The sequence below is a fragment of the Grampus griseus genome (genome assembly GCF_964374135.1).
Source record: "Grampus griseus genome assembly, chromosome: 15".
Lineage (NCBI taxonomy): Eukaryota > Metazoa > Chordata > Mammalia > Artiodactyla > Delphinidae > Grampus > Grampus griseus.
Genome location: NC_139009.1, coordinates 6,869,288 through 6,896,150, shown reverse-complemented (window position 1 = coordinate 6,896,150; position 26,863 = coordinate 6,869,288). Strand labels below are relative to the sequence as shown.

The 26,863-nt window shown below is 52.7% G+C and overlaps 1 protein-coding gene across 1 annotated transcript; it reads left to right on the top strand.

Moving 5' to 3' along the window:
* On the top strand, positions 1–24,871 carry CYS1 (cystin 1; the record flags this gene model as incomplete). The annotated part of the gene is made up of 3 exons (XM_082672857.1): positions 1–339; positions 18,037–18,089; positions 22,681–24,871. 3 exons carry the CDS (start codon positions 1–3, stop codon positions 22,784–22,786), a joined length of 498 nt encoding a protein of 165 aa, XP_082528983.1. The 3' UTR covers positions 22,787–24,871.
* Between the last annotated feature and the right edge of the window lie 1,992 nt (positions 24,872–26,863).

Genomic DNA, 26,863 nt, shown 5'->3' with positions numbered 1-26,863 from the left:
ATGGGCAGCGGCAGCAGCCGGAGCGGCCGCGCCCTGAGGCGGCTGCGCAGCCCCGACAGCCGGCCGGCGGGGCCCGGCGGGGCAACCCCGGAGGGTGGGACGGGGCCGCCAGTCTCGGTGGCGGCGGCGGCGGCGGCGGCGGCGGCGGCCCGGGAGGAGGCCTGGGAGGCGGCGGCGGAGGGGGCGGCCGACCCCGGCCCCGCGGCGCCCCCCGACGGCGGGGACGAGACGCTTCGCCTGCTGGACCAGCTGCTGGCCGAGTCGGCGGCCTGGGGCCCCGGGGAGCTGGCCCCGCGAGGCCCGGCGCGGCCCCGACCCGCAACCGGCGCCGAGAGCCCGGTGAGTGTCGGAGCCCGCGGAGTCGGTGGGGCAGCTGCGCCGGTTCCTGCCCCGGAGCCCCCTCCCCGCCGGCCCGCACGCCGCGCCCTGTCCCTCCGGGGCCCCCGCCCTGTTGCCCTGTCCTCCAGCCCCCGCGGCCGTCCCGCCGCGCTCTCCCTGCTCGCTCCCTTCCCCTCTCTGCCTCCTCTGGGTGCTGGTCTCACTGCCTCCAATTTGGGGGGTGACAGTGCTGTGCTGGCAGCAGCCTTAAAAGGCAGGGAGACAGACATCCCTTAGCAGAAATGCATCTCCCAGGCTTGCTTCTGGCCAGAGCTTGCCTTTTTTTCCTTTTGGAACTGCGGCTCCTTCCAGCCTAGGTAGGGGCTGGCCAGCGGGGCTGCTTTCTTCTCAGGTACCTCCCCCTTGGCCATTCCCCGGGCACTGTCGGAGGAGGATGCTAAGAGGTGGGACCGGTAGCCAAACAGTGTTTACAAAGGCCCCTCGCGTCAGACACATCAGGATCTTTGCCTTGTGGTCAAGCAGTTTGCATACTACTGGCTATTTTTGAGATGCTGTGCAATTTCTTTTTGGCTTCCCAATTCTCTCTTCCAGAACACTTGTAATAACATCCCCGCTGTTCTAGAAAAACAATAAAAGTGAGCACTCTCGCATGGCAACAGCCTTCACTCCAGCAGAGCTGAATGAACAAGATCTGTGATATCAGCTCCTGGGCTTGAGGAGGATGTCCAAGGCAGTTCCCCCCTTCCCCGGAGTCCTGCAGGCTTTGCTTAACAACTGCTGGGACCAGAGGGAGGTGTCTTCCAGGGCAGCCACCAAGCAGTGGAATCCTGGAAGCTCCTCAGTGAGGTGGGGAGGGGTGGGTGGAAAGGACTGGGCCAACCTGGGCACTGCAGGGTCTTCCTCCCCTGTCCTCCTGCCCAGCCCCTGCTGCCCTCCCAAAGTGAGCTGCAGCAAGTGGGACCCAATTATATAACAAGATTCCTTTAAGATTACATCAGAGTTCCATTATATAACCCTCAAAATGGATAAACAGTTGAGAAATTTTGGGGGAAATTCTGAGACGGCATGGAAGCCATCTTTTAGGGATCAGTTGTCAAGTGCTTTGGAAACTTCAGAAGCGAAAATGGAAAGAAAACAGAGAGAATGGATTTCCCTCCCCCGTCCCCACCCCCATTCGCTGAGTATCACAGCAACTCCTAGGGTGCATGGGCTGCCTTACTCATTCTTTCAGTCATTTCTCAGGTATTGGCTTGAGCACTTACTGTGTGCCGGGCATCGCTCTGGGTGCTAGAGATGAACACTGATGGCACGCAGTCCTTGCCCTCAAGAAGTTGACAGTGTAATGGGGGAGAGGGATCTGCAAACAAAAAATAGAATACCTGTGGGCAGCCTGTAGAGAGAGTCCACAGGAGGAGCAGCTGGTCCTCTGGAGAAGTCAGGTCGGCATACCAGCAGGACAGCACTTGAGCTGGATCTGGAAGGGTCTGTGGCCCTAGCCAGGCAAACAAGCAGCGAAGGGCATTTGGGCAGAGAGAAGCCTGCGAGCAAAGGCAGTGCCGGCCGGGGCATAGGGTACCCAGGGTGTGGGTGGGAGCACGGGAGTTGAAGAGGTTGGGAAGGGTGAATGCCAGGCTACGGACATGTCACGCTAGGAGTATTCCCTGCTGAGGAGTTTGGACTTTACCGTAAAAGCCGTGGGTATCTTTGAAGGACTAAGGGGAGTGACATTTTGTGTCTTAGGAAGGTTGGACCAACAGCCATGGGGAGGATGAACCGGGCAGAGTAAGGACTAGGGGCAGGATGTCCAACTGGGGCTGCTTCAGCGGTCCAGACGGGCAGGTGCTGAGGGCAGCAGCGCAGTGCGAGGGCTGAAGGGGATGGAGTCGAGAGACTAGGAGGTGAAGGCAGCCCGCTGGGGTCGCTCTTTTGGGTGCGGATTGTTTGTAGCTTCTGTACCATAGATGTTTCTTTTTTTTTTTTTTCTTGCGGCACGCGGGCCTCTCACTGTCGTGGCCTCTCCCGTTGCGGAGCACAGGCTCCGGACGCGCAGGCTTAGCGGCCACGGCTCACGGGCCCAGCCGCTCCACGGCATGTGGGATCTTCCCGGACCGGGGCACGAACCCGTGTCCCCTGCATCGGCAGGTGGACTCCCAACCACTGCGCCACCAGGGAAGCCCCTAACCATGGAGTTTTTCAGCTCTTATTGTGTATATGTTCCAAATCAAGGTAAATTTTTCCCTTACATTTTGGTAGAAGCAACTTTCAGTTAAATTTTTTTTTTTTGTCTGTGAACTATAATACTTTGTAATGAAACACTAGGTAAGAGGATTTTCACTCTGGATTGTAAATTTAGGAAAAATTATGGGCAAATTTGAGGTAAGACACAAATGTGAAGGATACAGTAGTCTCTCTGCACTGGGGCTGTGTTACAAATCCCCATGTCCAAGAAACAGGATCTCAGGGAGAAAATGGGATGAATGAGGCCAAGGCCACTGGGGAACCCGTGACAGTCTGTGTGTGGATTTACATTCACTGAAATACAGCTACTGAGACACTTCCCCAAATAAAGAGCATTTCCATGACATTCCTAGTTTCCAGTCCAGTTCCATAAACTCTTGGTACCAGTACATGTCAGCTAGAAAGAAGTCTTTCCCTTCATGCAGTTTTAAGTTTGGGTGCGTGTTCACTGCAGAGATGCGCATGAGATGTTCGGTTTCCTGTCAGATGACGTGCACAGTAAAGAAGGGGAAGGAGGATTACGTCCGTTGGGCACCTGTTCTGTGTTAAGGACTGAATTAGGTACTTCCTGGTCATTGTCGCACGTTCCCCTCTTCAAACAGCCTTTTAGATAAATAGTGCTTTCGATTTTACAGACAAGGCCATCTCAGTCCCAGGAGATTGATAACATACCCAAAGCCACACAGCCAGTAAGTGGGGGTAGCAGAGTTTGTAGCAGGCCTGCCGGGCTCCAGCCCCTCCGTAGACAACCTGGAACGTTCCATGCCTTTTCCATTTTCCAGATGTCCAAGTCACAAGGCAGATCCCGCACTTCCAGTGCTCTGCTCACAGTGGCACTAATGCCTGGCCTGTTTTTCTTTACGATTTTTTTTTTAACGTTCAGTAATCCCTAGCATTCCCCAAGCAAACTCATCAAGAACCTGTATTTTGTCTGATAAAAGTACCACCCGTCTTGCCCTCATAATACCCCCTGAATGTTATTTTCGGCAGCCTCCTTATTCATTCAGATGTTTAGGTGCTTAGGGGTCATACAGTTTTTACTAAAAGTTGTGAGACTCCCAATTATTCACTTAGTACATCTGTCACCAGCATCCTTTTACTTGAGCATTTTCATGAGCCCCTGCGTGTAAGCATGTTGCTGGTTGCACGGCGGCAGAAGCAGAAGAACAAAGAGGCAAAAGACTCAGAAAGAGTCCTTTCCCCATCCTGTATCAGGTTTGATTCCTATGAAACAGAGGGCTTTGCAGTTCACTTACAGTCACTCGGAAATTCTTCAGATGTTGTAATGCAGCCGCTATTTATTCAGGCTATTCTAACAGCCAGCTCCTTACATCCATTGCTTTGCTTAATCCTCATCAGAATAGGTTCCTGCCAAATTGGTGTCGCCTCCCCCCAACTTCATGTCGGAGGGGAGTGTACAAGGCCCAGAGAGGTAGTTCACTTGGCCAGTATCGTGCAGTTTGAAAGAGCCAGTCGGAGTCGTTCTGACTATACCTCTGTAGAGCACTGTGTATACTGGTTTTAACTGAGTGAATTTGCCATCAGGAGGGATTCTCACTTGTTCCCTGATTCCTCTGGTGCTCAGTTTTTCTCTGAGATAGGTCTCCATACCCTGGCTTCCGTGATTGTGTACAAGATGTGTTCCAGTCTCTAAAGATGTGTTCAGCCCAGAAAAGGTTATGCTTACTTTTAAGTGTTTGTTTTTGAAGTTAGAATAGGTAATATACATGCACGTGAGAAAAAAATTGTTCTTGGTTGTTCTCTGCAATAAAATACTTAAAATGATCTTACTCATGGGAGATGTGGGGTTTTTTTAAAAAATATTTTATTCATTTATTTATTTAGGCTGCGCCAGGTCTTAGTTGTGGCATGTGGGCTCATAGTTGTGGCACGTGGGCTTCTTAGTTGCGGCATGCATGCGGGATCTAGTTCCCTGACCAGAGATCGAACCTGGGCCCCCTGCATTGGAAGTGCAGAGTCTTACCTACTGGACCACCAAGGAAGTCCCACATGAGAGGTTTTAAATAAAAAGATAAGCCCTATATTAGCTTCACTCTACAATTGTAAAGGAATATATGCTCATTGCAGAAAAATTGGAAAACAGAAAAAATATATATAATAAAAAAATGTATAGAAAAGGAAATAAAGATTGCTCATAGGGCTTCCCTGGTGGTGCAGTGGTTAAGAATCCACCTGCCAACACAGGGGACATGGGTTCGATCCCTGGTCTAGGAAGATCCCACATGCCACGGAGCAACTAAGCCCGTGCGCCACAACTACTGAGCCTGCTCTCTAGAGCCCACGAGCCACAACTACTGAGCCCGCGCGCCTAGAGCCCATGTTCCACAACAAGAGAAGCCACCGCAATGAGAAGCCCGCGCACCACAGCGAAGAGTAGCCCCTGCTCGCCGCAACTAGAGAAAGCCCACGCGCAGCAATGAAGACCCAACGCAGGCGAAAATAAATAAAAAAATAAAGTTCCCTTAAAAAAAAAAAGAGCGTAGTGTAGATATACAATTTATAGCATCCTTTTATTTAGCATTATAGTATAAGCATTTCTCCCATCATAATGTCTTCATAATTTGCCCACCATCCAGAAGTAGTGTTATTTAATTAATCTCTTATTGTGAAACATTCAGGCTGTTTCCAGGTAGATTTTTTTGTTTGTTTATTTTTTGCCAATATTGAGAATCTTTTTTTTTTGGCCACGCCGCGTCGTGGCTTGCGTGACCTTAGTTCCCCGATCAGGGATTGAACCGTGCCCCCTGCAATGGGAGCGTGTAGTCCTAACCACTGGACCACCAGAGAATTCCCGTAACGTTGAGAATCTGAAGAAAATTGTATAGGCAAAGACCATACTGCATCATTAACAGATTAAAATGTTTCCCACTATACTCTTTAACTTACCAGCTGTCACCTGTTTTCATTTCTTTTGTTCTTTTTTTTTTTTTACATCTTTATTGGAGTGTAATTGCTTTACAATGGTGTGTTAGTTTCTGCTTTATAACAAAGTGAATCAGTTATACATATACATATGTTCCCATTATCTCTTCCCTCTTGCGTCTCCCTCCCTCCCACCCTCCCTACCCCACCCCTCTAGGTGGTCACAAAGCACCGAGCTGATCTCCCTGTGCTATGCGGCTGCTTCCCACTAGCTACCTCTTTTATGGTTGGTAGTGTATATATGTCCATGCCACTCTCTCACTTTGTCACAGCTTTTAAAGATATATATCATTGAATTATAACAGTCTTAAAATTTTTTTACGTAATCGATCTCATAAGCGGCTTTTCATGCTGTTGCATGATATTATTCATTATTATTTTAATGATTGAAAAATATTTCATCAAGTTCACGTACTTTAATTCACTAAAGCATCTATTACTGTTCTAGACTAATTTTCAACTTGTTCCTGGGCAGTCTTAGGTGCCCAAGGCAGAATTCCTTTCCCAAAGTCAGAAGAACTTCAAAATCAACAGTATTTTAGTGAGATATTGAAACTGAAAACTATTTAGGGTGGGAGAATTATGTGTGAAAATCTAAGGGTTTGGATTTGTCTTGTATTAAGTTATTTAATCAAATTGTGATTTTTAAAAAAAATGCAGCAGTATCTGTCTCAATCAGTGGTCTATTAATTAGAAAAATGTACCATCTAATATTGGTGTATCCATTCAACGTTTCTTTTTTGAGCACCTACGTGTGCCAGGTACTGTTCTAGGTGCTGGTTATACATAAGAGAACTAAACAGACAAAACCTTCACTAACCTTCGGTCATGGAAGTCCAACAGTGCACAAAATAAAGTATAAAGAACAAAAAAGCAGTAGGGGCTGGGGAGAGCAGGAGTGGTGGCCTGGTGCCCAGGCAGAGAACAGGGAGCCTTGTGGCCACCGGAAGGCCTTGGCTTTTTTGGGGGGGTAGGGGGGGGGATCATACCGGTGCCCCCTGCATTGGGAGTGCAGAATCTTAACCACTGGACCACCAGGGAAGTCCAAGGCCTTGGCTTTTACTTTGAATGAGGTAGAGAAGGCTGGAGGAATTCTGAACAGCGGATGACATGATCTGGTTTGTTTGAAGGCTCACCCTGGCTGCCCTGTTGAAGACAGCCTGGGGTGGGATGGAGGGGCCAAAGCTGGGAGCAGAGCTGGGAAGCTTTTGCAGGAATCCAAGTGAGAAGAGGGATTGGTCTGGACTAGAGTGGTAGTGAGTGAGCTGGGAAGGACTGGTTGGCATATGGACCTAGATTAGAACTAGAGACAGCCCGTTTACTAATGGATTGGCTGTGGGTTGTGTGAGAAAGGAGTCAGAGGACCCCAAAGTGTTTGGCTTGAGCAGCTAGAAGGACGTAGTTGCCATTAACTGACATGGGAAATGTGGAAGGGGAAGGGTTTGAATGTTGTGAATCAGGAAGTTGTTTTAGAATATGTTAAATTTGAGGTGCGTGCTAGGCATCTACATAGAGAGATCAATGGAAAAGATCTTTGTAAGAGTTTGGCGTTCAGGGGAGAGGCTGGCTTTGGACTTATAAATTTGGCGGCCGTTAAAACATAGAAGGGTTGAGATTAGATCAGCCCACCAGTAATACTGAGGTCGGCTCACACCTGAGTGTGTGCCAGGTACTGCTCTGGGTGTTTATGTGTGTGACCTGTGTTCAGAGGTAGAGAAGATGAGGGGACATCCTAAAGGGAAGAAAACCAAGAGGATGCAGGTCTGGAAGCCAAGGGAGGCAAGTATGTCAAGGAGGAGGTAGTGACCAGCTCTTGTAAACGCTGCTCGATGGGACGAGTGAGGTGAAGTCTGAGAGCTGACCATGGAATCTGGCGGCTTGGAGGTCCCTGGTGCCTTGGCCAGTGCCGTTTCAGTGGAGCGGTGCGGGAAGCCTGATGGGCTGGCCTTCATGGAGGCAGGGAACTGGAGAGTAGCCAAGGCTTTCAGGAAGGTTCTTTTTACAGTGCAGTGTTGGTGGGTAGCCATAAAGATGGCTCCATTAGGACACTGAATTAACCGTAAACTCTCAGTCCCAGAATGGGCTAGATAAAAGAAGTTTGGGGGATTAAATGTGCTAGTGACATTCAAGGGTACCCTTAAAGAGGATATTCTGATTCAGTCTAATAGATATAAATTCAGTGTTTTTACTACCAGGTGATGATAATTCATACTCCCCACCGCCGCCTAGTAAATCAAGATCTAGGGAAGATCATTGTCTGTCTTCTAGGCTGAATGACTCCACTGTCCACCATTTTTGCAAAGGTTCCATTTTGCTCTAGCGAAGGAGGACCAGGATGACTCTTTCTTGTCTTTTACCGTCAGCCAGGGATTCCCAGTAATCCTGGCTCACAGCTGCTGTGGGATGTGAAGGTGAAAACAGGCATCAAAATGATTCCGTGGCCGGAAAGCAGATCCGCCAGAGGGCTTTGAAAGTGACGGATACTCTAATGGACTTCTGGCAAAAAACCACTATTTTGAAGACAGTTACCATCTGTCCGCTTTCAGATCTCTCGCAAAGAACACAAATTTAAGTGGCAGTAAGTGGCATTTGATCAACCTAGGAGTCATAGGAGAGTAAAGCGCAGTGCGGACCCCCAAGGCTCATACCGTGTTGGGGGAGGGCTGTGAAGTGAGCGTTCCTCATGGAAGCCCTGGAGTGGAGGTAAGTAGGAATTATTACATACAAGGAGTTGAATAATCCCATCCAAGGCAGAAGTCTTCGCATCCAAGAAGACCTGACATCTGAGTTGGTTGTGAAGGATCGGTAGAATTTTCCAGCCGTCAGTAAAGGAGGGAGCATTCCATAAAGAGCGAGCAGCACGTAGAAGAACCCAGAGGGACCAAGTGCTTTAGGAGAACAGCATGTTGTCCATAATGGCTGGACAGCAAGGTGATGATGGCTGGACGGAGCGCAAAAGACAACGAGATCGGTTTGGGTCATGATTTCACAACCTTCTAGGCTAAAGGGTTGAACTTTATCCTGTAGGCAACAGGGAGCTAGTGGAAATTTTGTGTTTTTTATTTTTAAATGATTATTTAAAAAATCAGAATAGGTAATATACACGCACATGAGAGAAAATGTAACAGGTACACTGAAAGGAAAGTTTCCCCTCCACCCTGTCCCCCACTCTCTCCAGTTCACTTCTCCAGAGACGCCCACCTTATCGAGTCCTTGTGTCTCCTCCCCAGCCTCTGTTTAGAAAGACAAGGGGTGGCAGGAGGGCGGAGGATGAGAGGCGATGGCACGGGAAGCAGGGTGCCCAGGTGGGAGATTCTGCAGAAATCCAGGTAAGAGGCGATGCGAGAAGGCGAGGTACACACTGGTTGTGGGAGCAAGGGACGGCGGGCTGCCGCAGAGGCACCCGGGTTTCCTGCTGGTGTCGTAGCGTCGACAGCCATGCTCAGTGTTGTGCAAGTGGCTTTGGGGTGTGAGGCAGACAATTTCGTGGGCCGTCAGAAGCTCAGGTCCACTGTACAAGGTGGTTGGAGCTGGCACGTAACTCTGTGAACTTCAGCATCTAGATGGGGCGACGAGGGAGAGCATGTGGGTGGGAGGAGAAGAGTCCTGAGCTGGAGCCCTGGAGAACTCCAGGAACCGGAGGAAGACGCTTCCTCTCAGGAGATGTACGGAAACAGCCAGATTTAAAAGTGTTTAGAAGCGCTTGCCTGGAGATGGGGTCAGAGGTGTGACCCCAGAGGGCTCCCTCCCTCCGTGGTTCCGGGATGTGGGCTTCGTCCATGGTGGGAAGCCTGACTGTAGTGAAGGTTGGAAGCGGGGTCTCCAGCGCCTTGCCTGAGGCCGGGCCCCAGCGGCTGGTGCCGAGTGCTGGTGCCGGGAGGTGGGGGAGCGAGGTGGCTTGGGCGTCCCTGCAGCGTCTCAGTGAGGCGCTGAGGAAAGTGAGGCGCTGAGGAGGGCTTCCTTGCCCAGGAGCTTCGGGCTCCCCCAGCGCCTGGGACGAGCCCTCGCTGGACTCCGGTGCGGACGGTCAGCAGTGGTTGTTGCAGACGGAGATCCTCAGCACCTGCGTGCTAGGAAGGCGGCCTCCAGCCCAAGGCTACCATTCAGGTTCCCAGCAGACTCGGCCGCCTCGGTTCCTTCGCAGTTGGAGAATCACAGATTGCTGGAGCTGAAGGGACCTTAGAGACCACCGGGGCTACCTTCTCATTCACATCCCAGGCCTTTGGGTCCCAGCAGGGTGATTGCCCAAATCCCCAGCAGGATCAGGATCCACGCCAGGTCATCTGCCTCCGGGGGTGAGGATCCGGCTGCCCGTGTGAAAATGCGTTTGCAGGTGCTTCATAAGGTGTTATAACGCCGTAGATACGTAATTTATCGTTATTTTCCTTCAGTCCCGCCCTTTACCTTCTCCAGGTCTCCCCGGCCTTCTGTCTCTGGAAGCACTTTACTGAAGCAAGGCCTGGTGAGGGGAGGTGGGCGCCCTGGGACTGGTGGCTTCAGAGTCAGAGCCTCCTTTTGCGAAAGTCCTTTGTCACTTTAGGAACGCAAAGCAGCCCTCCCAGCAGAGTCCACTGGGCCTGCAGCGTGTGCTGCCTGGGAAGCCATGAAGTGGAGCTGTGTGGGGACAGTAGCGCCCCCGGGGGTGAGAGGACTGAACCCGACTGGGAGAGTGCTGAAACCTGCCGAGGCCGGGAGATTCGGTACCGGGAGACCCAGTTCACTCTTCTCTCCACTGCAGGTGTTAACATTTCCATAATGAAGCATAAGCAAACCTGGGCTCCACAGAAGGACAGTTCTTAGAGAGGAGGGGGGAAGTCTACTGATAAAACACAACAGGCTCGTCGTGCAGCGTGAAAGAAGCCAGGCAAAGAAGGGTGCATGCTGTCCGACCCCATGTCTTTAGGCTTCTAGAGAGGCACACGGGTGTGTGGTGACAGGGGCCGACTAGTGGCCGCCTGGAGATGGGAGGGCGGAGGAGGGAAGCAGGGAGCATCACCGGGGGTGATGGATGTGGTTCAACAGTGGACACACCCGTCAGACCTGTCAGATCGTATTCTGCAGACGCCTGCAGCTTGTTCCAGGTCAACTATATATATTATTGATATGGGTACTTTAAGAGTTAAGGGGAGAACTCTTTAAACAGAAGAAGCAGGATACACATATTGTTAAATAAAATATTCAGTGGGTTTTCTAAAGATTAACCACTGATACTTCACTTTTTTTCAAAAAACCCTAGTTGTAAGAGTCAGAGGAGACTTTTTTTTTAAATTAATTATTTTATTGATTTTTGTCTGCGTCGGTCCTCATTGGTGCACACAGGCTTTCTCTAGTTGCGGTGTGCGGGCTTTGTTGTGGAGCACGGGCTCTAGGTGCGCAGGCTTCAGTAGTTGCGGCTCACGGGCTCTAGAGCGCAGGCTCAGTAGTTGAGGCGCACGGGCTTAGTTGCTCCGCGGCATGTGGGATCTTCCCGGACCAGGGCTCGAACCTGTGTCCCCTGCATTGGCAGGCGGATTCTTAACCACTGCGCCACCAGGGAAGTCCCAGAGAAGACTTTAAGAAATCATCTTATTGAGTTCTTCCTCAGATGTTTTCTGCTTCTTGTTCAGCTGTGGTGTGAGTTTTTCAAAGCCCCCCTAGGATCTCGAGTGATGACACATCACATGCTCATCCTGAGTTCAGCCGGGTTCCCACGGCCCCAGTCCAGGCGCCATGGCCTCCCCGGGGTCCAGATGTGTCCTACGGAGCAGGAGTGGCAGGCTTCCTGCTGGCTGGGAGCTTGTGTCTGCACTAGGCCTGGAGCAGCCGCCAGGGGCTGCTGTGTCTTTGCTTTTCACAAGCTCCCGAGCTGCTTCAGCAAGTTGGATCTTCTGGGAGGCCTGCCTAACACATTTTGCGTCTGAGAAAGTCAAGTTAAAGGCTTAAACTGACGAGAGGAAGAACCACACGTTCAAACCACAGAGAGAAACACAGGTAAAGAAATGAAAGATATAACAAAGCTGAGTTGTCAGGGAAATTAGAAAAGAAAGAGTATGGCCTCTGTGTGAGTGCAGCCTTGGGGAGTCCAGTCCACATACTTGATGCACCACATCATCGCGGCCCTGCAGCTGGCAGCGTGTCCCCGTTAGTAGTGAGTAGAGCAGCGCAGAGAAGAGGAAACTGGCTGACGATGCAAATGTTTGATTCCGATTTCTTGCTCCTTCACTCAGTTGCCCTCCTGATGGGAGAAACCATATATGTAACAACTCTTACAAAACCTGGTGATGAGAGGAAAAGCCCCAGCAGGTGATGGCAAAAGCTAGTTCCAGCAGAAATGGACAAGAGGGAACTAGGGCCCCTGTTGGATGACTTCATAAAAAATAGCTGAAGGGTAGTTGAGTAAAAGGATTACTTTACTTCTCTGTTGTCCCTGAGAAAATAACCAGGCTCCGTGGCTGAAAACTGCAGGGAGGAAGATTGGTGTCAATATTATACGAGAGAACTTTCTCATGTGCCCAAGAGAATTGAAAGGAGGCTCTCAAAGAGATATCTGTGCACCCATGTTCATAGGAGCATTGTTCACAATAGCCAAAAAGTGGAAGCCCCCCAAGTGTCCCTTGGTGGATGAATGGATAAACACAGCGTGGTATACACGTGCAGTGGAATATTATTCAGCCTTAAAAAGGAGCGAGGTTCTGGCACGTGCTACAACGTGGATGAACCTCGAGGACATTACGCGGAGTGAACTGAGCCAGGCAGAAGAGGACGAATACTGTATGATTCCACTCAGGTGAGGCGCTAAAGGACCCATTTCTATCGGACAGGAAGTACAGGGGTGGTTGCTGGGGTTTGGGGGATGAGAGTTGTTGTTTAATGTGGACAGGGGTTCAGTTCTGCAAGATGAAGTTTGCGAGATTGGTTAACGTACTTCACTCTACGGAACTGTACGCTTACAAATGGTTAAGATGGTAAACTTCAGGTTAAGATGGTTTAAGGTGTGTGTATTTTACCACAATTAATTGTTTTTTGAATAAAACAAATTAAAAAGAATTTTCAGCTAGTCTGAGCTGCCTGAGCAGGAATGGGCTGCTTCAGGAGGTGGTGGAGGTGAGTGCGTGTGTGTACGTGTGCACGCACACGTGTGCGTGCCTGTGTGACTTGCCCTCCTCTCTCTCATCTTCGTCGCCCCTCCCTACCCTCTGTCCCTCTTCCCATTGTGAATTCCTTGCTGACTTGGGAGTCATCTCCTCTTCATCTTTACACTCCCCAAAGGCACGAATATTCAAAGGAATATGCAGGGAATACTGAGTCCCCGGGGCAAGGTCACTAGCCAGTAGCAGACACTAGCCAGCCCCACAGGTACCCCTGGGAGGAAGTTGTGCACCTTCGCTGCGCAGCCCACCTCCGCGTGGAGAGAGCGCCAGGCAGGCAGGACAGGCTCTTCTGGCCAATGCGTGGGGGTGGCTGTAGTGGCAGGCGGCTGCCGCGGCCCATGCCACAGGGCCTGTGTGGCCAATGCGTGGGGGTGCCTGTGTGGCAGGCGGCTGCCGCGGCCCATGCCACAGGGCCTGTGTGGCCAATGCGTGGGGGTGGCTGTAGTGGCAGGCGGCTGCCGCGGCCCATGCCACAGGGCCTGTGTGGCAGGACACAACCAGACTTGCTTCTGCTAACCACCACTAACGAACATCTCCCAAGAAACACATCAGAACTAGGTTCTCAGGGAAGCGTATGCTGTCCTGGAACCTCTCAGGCCTTGAACACCAAGGTCTTCCCTGCGCTCTCCTCCTCACGCCTTCAGGTTCTCTTCTAGCAGGGCTGTGTCAGAGGCTACTCTGGGCTGGACGTTGGGTCAGATGTTTGTAATGGTGTTTACTGGTCGCTTACAGGATAGGCATTGTACTAAGGATGAGACAGAAGAGAAAGAGACAGATTATCTTTCATATCTCTGCAGCCCTGAAGGCTAAGTACCTGTTACACAAATGAGTAAACTGAGGGTTAAACTGATTGCACAAAGTTTATAGCCCCCAGTCTGTGCTCTTATCATTTTGCTCATTGTTAACATGTCTAAGACTTAACTTCTCTGGTGACATTGCACCTCAAAAGTATAGGGTGTGGGTCTCCACAGCAGCTGACAGAGCACTGGGCACACTGGGGTACTGATGATTGATTAATCCCTGGCGATTGATTAATCCCTGGGATTAAGCCTCAATAGGAAGATGGAGGGGGACTTTAAAAACGAATTTGGAGAGAATGTAAGCAGATTCCTGTGGGGGCAAAAGCCCAGTTCTGCCTATTGGTGGTGTAGGATTATGTGCCCAGGGAGCACCGTGGGAAGGAAGCTCATCCTGCTCTACTGTTAAAAGGAAAAAACAAAACCTTTAAAACTCCCCAATGTCTGCAGACTACGTCAGAATAAGACTGTTGATTAATCATTTATTTAGGATTAGTATCTCTCTCCCATTTGTTTGTCTTTTTGTGTTGCTTCCAGAGAGACTCTCTCAGTTTGACCTTCCGGGTAACTGAGCTTCTCTTCAGCTGTGTCTAATTTACTCTTCAGAACACCTCCTGAGGTTTTACTTCCTTCCATCGTAGATGGCATTTCCAAAATCTCTAGCTGGTTATCTTGCACAACAGCTTATTCTTGTTTGGCTGAGACTGAATCATTCTCCTTTTAAAGTCACGTTCAGTCTGCTCGGATCACTTTTTTCTCAGGTTTAATTCTTTGAACTGATGAGTTTGGTTCCTGCCTCCACGTGTCACAGAGGAGGGTCAGGATATGCTCCTGGTGAGTGTGGCCATCGTTAGTGGTCTGGGAACAGTTTCCTGTGCTTCCTGGTGTCAGCGGCTGCCCATGCTACCCCCCCTCTCCTGTCCCAGTCTGGGGGATGCACCTCTGTGCCCTGTCATTTGCACAAGCAGGCCCCTCCTCTCTGATCCTTGCCCCAAGGCCCTCTCCTGCTCTGGTGTCTGTCTCCTCTGAACTTGGAGCCCCCAAAGCTGCTGCTTTGTCCAGCAGCCCCCTCCTGTGTGTGCTGGGGGCTGTGGTTTCCTCCATCGATCTAACCCAGTCTGTCTTCCAACAACCCCTACTACTGGGCTTCCCTGGTGGCACAGTGGCTAATAATCTGCCTGCTATGCAGGGGACACGGGTTTGAGCCCTGGTCCAGGAAGATCCCACATGCCACAGAGCAACTAAGCCTGGTCACCACAACTACTGAGCCTGCACTCTAGAGCCCATGAGCCACAACTACTGAAGCCCGTGTGCCTAGAGCCCGTGCTCCTCAACAAGAGAAGCCACTGCAATGAGAAGCCTGTGCACTGCAATGAAGAGTAGCCCCCGATCGCCGCAACTAGAGAAAGGCTGCGTCCAGCAATGAAAACCCAATGCAGCCAAAAAATAAATAAATTTATATATATAAAAAAAAGAATATGCCTGCCAATGCAGGGGACATGGGTTCGAGCCCTGGTCTGGGAAGATTCCACATGCCACAGAGCAACTAAGCCTGTGTGCCACAACTACTGAGCCTGTGCTCTAGAGCCTGTGAGCCACAACTACTGAGCCTGCTCGCTTAGAGCCTGTGCTCTGCAACAAGAGAAGCCACTGCAATGAGAAGCTTGTGCACCACAATGAAGAGTAGCCCCCGCTCGCCGCCACTGGAGAAAGCCCGTGTGCAGCAACAGAGACCCAACACAGCCAAAAATAAATAAAAATTTAAAAATTTATATAAAAAAAAGCTCTACTACTTTCTAGTCTTGCAGTACTGTTAGAGATTTGTGAGTTGTTTTGTTTGGTTTGTTTTGTTTTTTGCTTATGGCCTTTTCTGTCATTTCTAAGGATTTGGGATGAAAGCGGGAAGCGGGCCTGCATGTTTGGTTTACCATTGTAATCACGGCTTCTGATGACCCGTGCACTTGTAGTCCACACCTCGGTGTCTGGCATTGGATTTTTCTCTAGTTGTGTCATCACGCTAGTTTTTTTCTGCCCAGCTGTGAGCTGCTCTGGGCAAGGACCATATCCTGTATGGATAATAGAACATGGCGCACAACAGGGCACATGGACTTGATGAATGCTTATTCACGACCTCTGACGACTCCGTGTATTTGCATATGCAAATATGTTCCTTATCTGAAGTGCCCTTCCCCTCTTTTCCACCTGGTAAACCCCTACTCTTTCAAAACTCCAGCTAAAATGTCACTCTTGCCACTCTTCTTGGAAACCTCCCATGGTGTTTTTCCCATTCAGAGTTGGTTTCCCCTCCTCTCCCAGCCCTTTATAACTCGGCTACATAATTTATCACATAGCATCGCATTGCATTTTTATGAGACTCTCCCTGTGAACCGTGAGCTCCTTGAAGACTGGGTTCTTGACAGTCGTGGCCTGTCCTGGGGGGCACTGCTCGTGCCAATGGGAGATCTTGTGCACAAAGCAGGCTGACGTCTGGCTGGGCCATGGCCTTGCTCAGCTTCATGGGTCAAAGGCTGGTGTCCACAGTGCCCTCAAGTGCCTTATGCTGGGAACACAGTATGGAAGGTTATTCAGACCCCTCTGCTGCTGAAAATAATATACTGGATATAATTAATGTAGTAAGAGTGTCCTTGAAACATTAAGTGGCTGGTGAGATAGTGAGGAATTACCAGCCCAGATCCAAGAAAGGCAGAATCAGAGATGCAAATAAGACGTTGGGCTGCATGTGCCTCAGGTGAACTTGAGCTTTGGGGCTGATGGTGTCCAGCAGTAAAGGGAACAGAATTTAGGGCCCAATGAAAGTTATAGTAGATCCTGCCCTCATCAATCCAGGACCTTCGGGGGACGGCAAGGAAAAGTATCACAGCACAGAACAGTGAAGGAGGGAAGAAGAGCCACAATCTAGCTGCCTCTTCAGGTTTGCAGCCCCAGTTCCCATCACCCAGGTGGTCCAAAATGCCTGAATGCATGGATTTAATTTCAAGTGGCCCCAGACCAGGAGTGTCCCCTGGTGCCCGGACAGAGCAAGCTCATGTCCTCTCTGGAGGAAGGCATGTTCCTCTCAGGACAGAGACCACCCACAAAGTGTTTTCAAGGCTAATGAGCATCAAACAAGAAAAAATAACCAACCAACCAGAGAACCAAGTGAACACTAGAAGAAACAAAGACAACAAAAATAGACCAATGAAGACTTCAGTTATTTTTTTGGATTACCAGACACAGATTATAATCAACTATGTTTATTTTATCTTATTTAAGGGAAATACCTTTGAAGGACCAGGACCTCTAGAAAGTGACCTAGCATATTTTAAAAAGAACCAGATAGAACTTGAAGAAATGAAAAATACAATAAACAAAATTAAAGATTCTGATGGTTTGGGTTAACAGGAAATTAGACAGAGATGAAGAGAAGATCAGTGCCCTGGAAGACAGAACTGAAGAAATGACCTACACAGAGAGACCAGGATCTGATAAAGGACAACTTGAGAAAAAGCCACAGCAAACCTAATATTACATTTGAAATAATGAAAACTTTTCCTTTCAATAAAGGAACAAGGCAGAGATGCCTGTTATCATTTCTTTTCAAGGTAGTACTGGAGGTCCTAGCCAGTGCAGAAGGGCTAGGTGAAAAGTGTGTTTCCCTTCTGGGACCAGAAGGGAAAAAATCAAATGGCCATTTTTCTCAGATAATGTGAACAGGAAGAAAGACAGTCCAAAAGCATCTACAAATAAGTTATTAGGACTAATAAGAGAGTTTAGTAAGACTGGTGAACACAAAATGTATATATTTCAATCATATATCTGTGGAAACAAACAGGAAGAAAATAAAATTTTATTTAAAAAAGGATAATATCAAGTATCTAGAAATTGGTCTAAAAAGAGATATCTATGACCTCTACAGGGAAAATAAGACTTCTTAAAAGACATTAAAGAAATCCTAAATGAATGGAGAGGTGTTCCTTGTTTTTAAACTGGAAGACTTGTTATTATAGATATCAAGTCTGCCTAAAATGATCTGTATATTAATTCAACCCCAACAAAATCCCCAAGGGGGACAAACTGACTGCAGTACACATATAAGGAGGTGCAAAGAACCGGGAAGAGTCCAGGCTTATTCTAAAGCTGTGGTAACTGAGACGGGGTGGTGCCGGCACAGGACAGGCATGGACCATTGGAAGAGTTTGCAGACAGACACGTGCGACGTCTGTGCACCCTTGACTGAGAACAGAGAAGGCACAGCCGAGCAGCAGGGCAGGCTGCCGGGCAGTGCTTACATGGACGTCAGGACTTCGACTCCTGGCGTGAGAGATGGGGACATGCTGGCCGTTAGCTGCCGGGGAGGTGGGGAGTCTCTTGGTGTGAGCTGTGTAGGTCACTCCCCTCTCCCAGCCTCAGCTTCCCACATGCAAAATAGGCGGATGGAACTAGACAGCAGGGGAGCCTTTCCACTTTCCAGCTCTGGTTTATTCAGCCCTGGGTTGAATGTGGTGGCCGTCTGTCAGCACAAAGCCAGGGCAAAGACAGGCTGCACCACTGCCAACCTTCTGATGCCTCCTCCTTTTGTCTTTCTCAAGGTGTCCCCGAAACGGAGCACTGAAGACCACCCAGAGAGCAGCAGTGTCTCTGAGTAAGTACAGGGGCGGGGGGGGGGGGGGGGAAGCACATCTCCACCAGAGTCACAGCCACCCTACCCCCCGCCCTCCCCACGCCTCCGCATCCCCGGCCCTGGCCCCGCCCATTCACTCAGAAGCTATTTGCAGTGGCTCATCTGTAAGTGAGGCACAGTCCTTGGCCTTCAGGAGTTTCCAGCCTAGAAGGATGGCAGGTGGGTCCCCCGTGATCCCATTACAGCGTTAGAAGGAAAACACATTTAAAACCCCTGGAAAGTGTCATCTGAGGACCCCAGGCCCAGAGACCAGGCCTTCTCTGTCTGCACGGCCCTGGGCTGTGGGAGGATTCCAGGGCCCCAGGAGCAGCCAGCACCGGGAAGCTGTGCGGGGGTGACCTTGGGCCTCTGGCTCATCGTGCCCTTGGCTTTCTCGTCTCTAATTGGCTCACGGTGATCGGCCCTGGGTCACTGGGAGGTAGGTGAGTGTGATGCTCACGACCAGAGATGTGAAAATTCTGGCTCAACAGCTATTTTTATTACCAATTCCAAACGGCTCAGGGCCAGAACTTTGCCGGGTTCCCTTATTTAACAAACATTTGAGGAGACCTTCTCCCGAAGATTGGGGTCTCTTCACACGGGCTCAAGGGAGGTCTGAAAGGGGACAGAACTGCCGAGGGCTCGTGGAGGAGCTGATGTTTAAGTGGCTCGCAGGACACGTATTTTCACCAAGGAGAGAGGGCAGGTGCGTTCCAGGTGGTGGGCTCCACAAGCAAGACACAGGTCTGAACAGGACACCACGCACAGTCTGGTGACATTTAGCACAGGGTCTGGGGGGAGAAGGAGGGCCTTGAAGGCCAAGCTGAAACCGTGGGCCACTGCTGTCCAGTCAGAGGACGCTGGGGTCAGCTCTGGGAGCTGGGACTCCACCGTGGCCGCGGAGGTGAAGCGGTGAGCACGGGTACACGGGCTCCGCCCCTTGCCAAGGCCAGCGCTTCACTCAGCAGAGAGGAGCATCCCTCCCGGTCCCCCCTCACAGGCCCTGCTCTTCACTTGTTTTGCAAACCGTCACAGGCTCCGCTTAGCACAGCTGCCTCCGGGTGGGCTCAGCGCCCCCGTGCACTCCTGTGCTGGACTGGGCGCTGTGTCTCGCTGCAGTGACCGGGCGCCAGGGCCGCCTCTGCTCCGCTGACCTGGACGCCCGAGCACGTGGCGCGGCTGAGGACCTGGGCCCGGCGCGGTGCCAATGGAGCTCCGTCCCGCCTGCATATTTCTACTGATTGTAAAGATAACTGGCAGTGACTTTCTTAAGTTTTCATCACCCCAGGGACTTTAGGAGGATTAAGTTCTGCCTCGAACAAATTAGCTGTTTCTTCTTATTTTTAAATGAATAGGTCCCTTCACCTCACATGCAAACTCCAGGACATCCCTCACTAGGAGTACTTCATTCATTCATTCATTCACTCCCTCAATATACTTTAGTGGGAGCGTCCTGAGTGCCACGCTAGGCCCTGGACTCCAGGCTGGGTGGGTCCCAGGCTGGTCCTGGCTCACTGGCGGCAGAGGGGAGAGCGTCATGAAGGTGAGATCAGGGCTGTGCCTCCCAGGAGCAGGCTCTGAAGCCATACAGGCCTGCCCCAGGGTCTGGACTGGCAGTAGCCGCCCTCCTCTGTTCCCCAAACTTGGGCTCCCCTGTCTGTAGGGGAACCTCTCTGAGGAGGGAGCGGCGAGTGTCCTGCCACCACGTCCACTGTGGCCTCTCACTGCCAGCGGCCGGCCCTGGGCTCCTCCACACAGCCAGCGTGCGCCTCCCTCCCCGCCCCCCAGACTGGGCGCACACAGAGCGCAGCCCACAGCACCCTCCTCTCCTGGTTCCTGCAGCGCCCACCCTTCCAGCCACAGACAAGCCCACCGTCCCCTTCTCCACCACCAGAACCCCTCAAAGCAGCGCTTCAGGGAGAAGTGTCCTAATGCATGCAGTTTACTTTGAAATGCATCCAGAAATCAGATAAAGTAATAGACATGGGATAAAGTAAACCCAGCAAAATGTAGCAGAAAAATATTTACTTAATTTTTGAATCCACGATTTCAACTTTTCGGTATGCTTGAAAGTCTTCGTAATAAAAGGTTGAAGAGGAAAATCCTCCCAAACTCAGTTCAAATATCTCCTCCTCAGAGACTCTCACCCTCCCCTCCCTCCGTGTCGACCTGGTGAGTCTCCCTCCTTCAGCAGTGCCGGCTCCAGTTCATACCACACCTGTACGTGTAACGCAGCGGGTACCTGTGACAGCCTGTCTTACCTCTTCACTCTCAGCCGCATCTCTGGGCCCTCACAGCACCAGGCCCAGAGCGGGTGCTTCACAGATGCAGCTGAAGGGAACGTTCGGTGTGAACCTGGGCCTGTGGGCCTTGACCCCCAGTCCTGACCATCCTCGATGTCGGCCACGCCCTTTCCCCAGGGTTGGGGTGTGGAAGCGACAGAGCTGAGCCAGCCGGGCTGGCTTTGAGGACAGGGCTGGGCTGGCCTGACCTGAAGTCTGTGAGGATCCGGTAGCAGAAGCCTAGGGCCTGTGGAGGGGAAACAGGGATTCAGGAGCCTTCTGTCAGCAGCTGCTGCTGAAATTTGCTCATTATTTATTCTGTAAATGCTTGTGGGATGCCTACTATAAGCCAGGCCTAGGCCAGGCACCCCGTTTTCCTAATGAGTAAACAGATGCAAGGTATTATTTGCCCATGGTCAAAGGGCCAGTAAATTCTAGACCCAACAGACAGTATAAATGACTCACCTCATTTTGCATGTGGCTCTGTAGCCCAATTATAATTGATTTGCTCTCTCTGGGGAAGAGTAATGGGTTTTTGTTTTGCATGACTTTAGGAATCTCTGACATAGTGAATTATAATTTAAACAAAGATTCAATTCTTGACTCCTCAGTTCCTCTAGGAACCATCTCTCCCTTTTAATGTCGTGCTCCCCTCCCCCAAGTAGGGGGAGACCCCACCTCGGTCTTCAGGCCCCCGGGCCGGCAGCCCCACGGCCGCTGGTGGACAGTGTTGCCCACCAGACAGGCTAGGATGGCGTGAGGCCGAGTGGAGCCCTGGCTGCTGGGGCTGCAACACCTCCTGTCGGCCTCCCCATCAGCCTCCCCTGCTGGCCTCCCTGTCAGCCTCCCCTGCCGGCCTCCCCCGTCAGCCTCCCCTGCCGGCCTCCCCTGCCAGCCTCCCCTGCTAGCCTCCCCTGCCGGCCCTGCCTCCTCACCCCCTTTCTCCCCCATGTCCCAACTGCAGGGAGCGTCAGGTGCCTAGAGAGAAAGGCCTTGCTGAGCTGTGGGACCGGGTGAGGACGGTCTGTAGCCAGGTCACCATGGGACCGTGGGCAAGGCATTTCTCCCCCATCCACAGAGAGGGGGCTGGCCTGGGTGACTGTGCCAGCCCAGAGAGGGCTGTGCGGGAGGCACATGTCATCTCTGGGCTTGGGGAAGTGGAGTCCCGCCGTTAGACCCTCATCCTTGCTGTTCAGCGCTGGGGGCCTGTTAGGCGGCACACACCCTGAGGTGACAGTCAAGTGGCCCAGAGCCCAGCTCCTGCCCTGCATTCCGCGACAGCAGACAGGGCCCTGGAGGCCGCTCTGAACATGTCAGGAGCGCGACGGCAGTGATCAGGTGGGCCTTAGAGATCATCCAGCCCAGCCCCCCAGCTCACATGGCAGCACGTCTCTGGCTGGCAGGTGGGAGCTCAAGGTCCCTTAGCTGGCAGTGGGCAGCTCTGGCCTAACTCCTCCTTCAGAGGTAGCCCCTCAGGCTGGCAGCACCCAGTTCGGCCCAGGTTTCACACCCTCCCACCTGTCAAAGGTGCTGAAGGGGGCAAGGCCATGGCCAGGCACAGGTGGACACCGCCGTGGGACAGCCTGCAGGACAGGGAAGTCGGGGGCACAACAGAGTCCAGAAAGCCGGAGAGGGGGTGGGCAGCCGGATCCAGGCCGGTGGGAACCACTTCCAGGGGCCCAGGTGGCAGGATGAGGATCCGAGATTTGGTCACTTAATACACTGCCCAGCAGGTTGGGGGAGTGGCCAGGATCCTGACGCCCAATCCTGTCCCAGCGTGGCAGCTCCTGTGAGACACCCCCGCCCACCCAAGGGGCAGGCACAGGGCGTGAGTCAGGCCGATGGATGGTCAAGACACAGCTCACCTTTGCTGAGGGCTGGGCAGGGTGCAAAATTCAGTGTCACACGCTGTCCATGCATTAGCTCATTTATGCCTCAGAATGAATTTAAGAATACAGCTCTATTTTAGAGAAAATTATCACTGAGCTAGTAACTGGCAGAGCTGGGATTCAAGCTGGGTCTTCCCATCCCCGGGCCCTCACCCTTAAGCATCAGAGGCACTGGCTTCCTCACAGCGTAAGGTCTTGGGTAACATTGGGGAGATGAAACCAGAGAATCAGGCAGGGGCCTGCTGATGGAAGAGGTTGAGGAGGTGTTCCCGGGGCAGAGGTTTTCAGTTTTAGTTTTAGGATGGATCAGAATTCCATACAGGGGCCACCGTGGTTGTCCAGTAGAGATGTGGAGTTTGAAGGTAACATCTTGTTTCCCATGTCCATGTTTCTCACCCACAGAGCCCCAGGCAGCTGCCACAGGAGGCCTGAGAGGCAGTCAGCCATCACATACGACTACTCTGAGGAGGAGCTGATGGCCAGCATCGAGCAGGAGTACTGCTGCTAAGGCTGGTGCTGCAGCAGCCCCGTGGTCAGCCAGCGGCCAGTGCACCGTTCCTCCCAGCCCCAGCCCCAGCCGACTGGGTCTCTTAGGAACCTAGGCTGGGCGCACACATCCCCCTGCCCTGCCCAGGGCTCTAGCTGGAGCTTAGCCACCTCCAACATGCAGTTATTCCCAGACCTTTCACAACTGCCCTCTTCAAATCCATATTCAGACAGTCCTGAACGTGGCCGGCAGCTGGCCATCATGCTTGCTGGCAAGAGGTGATCGGCTGTGCAGATCCAGGCCACAAGGAAGGCACAGGTGCTGCCCCACAGGTGCGTGGGCAGGTGACCTGCCGGATACCTGCCCCTCCTCTCAGTCTCTGGGGAGATCCGTCTACAAGGTTCTCCTGGGTCTTGAAATGCTTCCCCTTTCTGAAGGCCCACTTGCCACCTGCTCCGAAGAAGCCTCTTTACTGAGCGTGGCTCAGACTGGACACTTTGCGAACTCTAACACACGTCCCAGAGGGCCCCAAGGAGGTTCCGCTCTGGAGGGCACACCCAGGAGGTATGCCTTAGCGAGCTGGAGGGAGTCACCCTCTGTTCTGCAAATGAGTCGCCTGGAGATGTTATTGAAATGCAGATTCTGATTCTGTGGGTCTCCAGCAGGGCCTGAGAGTCTGCGTTGTTTCTAACCAGTTCCCAGGCGATACCCAGGCTGCTGGATCCCAGCCATGCCTGGAGTAGCAGGGACCTTGTCTGAGCTTTAGGCCTGGCTGACTCTTCCTTCCCCGGTGCTGGAGGCTGCCCAGAGCCACGACCCACCCACCTCCCCAAAGAGAGGCCTGTGCCCCTGCAGTGGGTGCGGTGGGACAGGAGCCAGAGACCCCGGTTCTGATCCTCGCTCTTGCACTACCTTGCGGTCACTTCCCCCCTCTGGTCCTCAGTGAGTCCTGGAGGCACGCGCCGTCCCCCAGCTCTGACCATCAGGGATCACACAATCCCAGGCTTCCTCGGTCTCTCGTCCCCGTCCCCTGGGGGCACGGGACTGCCTTCCCTGCTGAGGGTGACCACTGGCCACACCTGGAAAGGGTCCTTAGGGCTGCCGGCTCTTCCCACCTGGAAGAAGGTAGAAAATCACAGCAGTGAGGCCAGGAGAGCCTTAGAACATTCCCAGCTGACTGATGAGAAAGCTGACACCCTGTGAATCAGGCAGGGCCTGGAGGCGAGTGCTTCTTGCACGAGACGTGCACAGAGGGCCTGCTGGGTGCCGAGCGCGGCCCCAGGCCTTCTCTTGGTCGCTGGGTGTTGCTTCTGAGCCCCAGCCTTCTGCTCTGGAGCTGAGTGTGGAACCTGCTCATGAAGGGGAGCGGGGGGGGTGGGGAAATGTGGCTGAAATAGAGGCAGGAAGAAAAACATCTCCATGTCGAAGGTGACAATGACACATCGATGTCTGGAAAAGTCTCAGTGCCACACACGTGTCTCCTGGCTTCTGTGGTGGCGAGTGCCTCTGAGATGCTACAAAGCCCAGGGATTTAGAAAACACGCTCCGTTCCCAGCTCTGAGAAATGCTGTGCCCGTCCTCCCGGGGAAGAAGCCAGGCCACGGCCCTCCTTCTGCCCCTCGCACGAGTTCTCAAAGGGGCCCCGCCTGGCTCAGGTTCCCTCTCCTCACCTAAGGTGAGCTTTTCCAAGACACTCCCCTTTGATGTTCTGAAGTCTCAGAGCCACTTCTCACTGGGCTGCCATCCAGTGAGATAGCACCACTGGGTGGACGCCCCTGGGGAATTTCTGTTCAACCCCCCCACTCGTTCTGACCTTATGAGCCCCTGCTGCTGTGAGCCCGGCCCTCTGCTGGATGCCAGGGTTCGTGTAGCAAGATCTGGTCTCCACTAGTGAGGACATGCTGTTTCTAGAGGCGCACCTGTAAACATGGACTCACGGCTGTCAAAGAACTGTAGCCAAAAGCCCTCTGAAGATCTAGCCTCTGTGGATTGGGGATGTGGCTCTTTTTCTGGGCTGGCAATAGTTAGTCAGGAGAAAAGCCTTCTTGGTTGCCTTTGAGAAGACAAATAACGTTTGAGGCCCGGACGTCCTGCGCTCTCCCAGGAAGGAAACGATGTAAAACCAGACCTTTGGGGTGGTGACACCTGGACCCCCGGCACCAAATCAGACCTTAACAGGTGGGCGGGGCTCAATTTTCTGGTGTGATGAAACCCCTCTGGAAACAAAAAGCTGCCTTTTCTGTGACGTGTGAACCCTAGGAAGGAGCAGTGACACATTTTAAGTCCTCAAGAGGTGGATGACATCCGATGGACACCCTGTGGAGCTGGTGCCCCAGGGTGTGCACATGAGACGGAAAAAGCGTGTGGTTTCGTGTGGCACTGAGGGCACCCGGCTGCGCTTTCAAGGTCCAAACCACCAAAATCAGGGGCCTGTGGTCGGCTGTCAAGAGTGGCACCACGTGGCAGCAAGGCGTCCACACAGCAGGGTGTCCGCTTGGACTGGGTGTCTCTGTCCCTGGAAAGTGGCGGCTACAAAGACCCCAGCCTGGGATAACTAAGCCCGAGAGGTTTAGGACTATTTTCAGGGAAGGGGAGAAACTGTAGAGGGAGGGGCTGACTTTTCTACTAATCTGGTGAGGAGAGGATTTGAGTGAAAAATAAAAATAACATGACCTTAGTAGCACAGGTTACAGACATGTTACTTTTTTTTTTTTTTTTTTTAATTTATCCAACATCTACTTGAAGAGGGCGGGCTCCAGGCCAGGCCCTGTGCCAGGTGGGCCCTGGGGGATAAAATAAAGATGTGATGCGAGTGAGCAGAGTGAGGTGGGAAGAGCCGTTGCTGTCGGGGTTCCAGCATCCTCGCTGCTCCCCGTCCTTGGGCAGCTTGGGTGATGGGGACTGGGCTCCCCGGGGAGGCCCTGAAGCTTCTCCCTGCCCAACGGCGCCTCTTCCTCCGCCCCGGTCACTGGGAAGCCTGAGGGACAAACGGCCGTGCGCTGGGACCCCGCGGAGCCACGCGGATGAGAGGTGGGCGGGTCGCGGGGGTGCCGAGCCCGCGGGCGTCGCGTGGAGGGAGCTGGGGGCGGGCTCCCACCCGGGTCTGCAGACACTCAAGGGGACCCTGGCTTCGAGCCCGGCCCCATGCCGGCAGGAATCTTCCCGGCAGAGGGGCTTCTGAGGGTTCCCGGAGCGGTTTCTGCGGATTGGGTCCCCCGCGCGGGGAGCCGAGCTCGGGTGCGCCCCCTCGAGGCCGACCGCAGGCCCGCAGGCCCCCAGGCCCAGCGGGCGGGCTGCGCGGCTGCTGAAGCCCGGGTCCCGGGTTCTTCGGGGGCTCAGAGGTGCGTGTGCGGACTTGCTGCCCCGCTGTGGCCTTTTGGTAGGGGTGTCTCTCAGAAGAACCGCCTGGGCACCACCTGTCACAGCTCGCGTAATTCCCACACGCAGAGCCATCTCCCTGGGTTCCAACATCCAGCCAGGTGGGCACGGGGTCGGGGAGCGCGCACACTGAGCCCGAGGCCCCGCCAACGTCCTGACCCACCGCGTGCGCCTTCTATGCTCTCTCCGAGCGCCTTATCCGCTAGGGCGGCCCTCTAACCACGTCGGGTGGCCCTCTGAGAAGTGGTGCAAGAGACGGCTCCTCGGCCCAGAGATGGACACACGCCACCCCCACCCCTCCCCCGCGCACAGGACTCGCCTCGGTTTCAGGCTGTTCTCCTCCCCCCAGGCGCCCCGTCTGGAGATCTCCAGGGTTTTCTGGGCCGTCCTCTCTTTCTTGGCAGTCTGCCCCTCACCCCCAATGCCTTGGCATCCCTGGACCCTCAGCTCCATCTCCTCGACTCAGGGACTCCTCTGGGTCCCTGCTGAGTTCCTGTCCCTGCACCACGATCTGGAAACCTCCTCAAGGCAGCAAATCTGGGCAGTCACAAGATTCACTTATTTCCTGTCTTTCAGGGTCACTGTCTTTCATGACCTAAGGTCCAGCTCCTGGAAAACTCTCATTTGATACCTTTTGTCTGGATTTTTTGGGTGTGAGGGTATATTTGTTTCCTGTTACTCCATCATGGGCAGAAGTGGAATTCATATTACTATCACTTT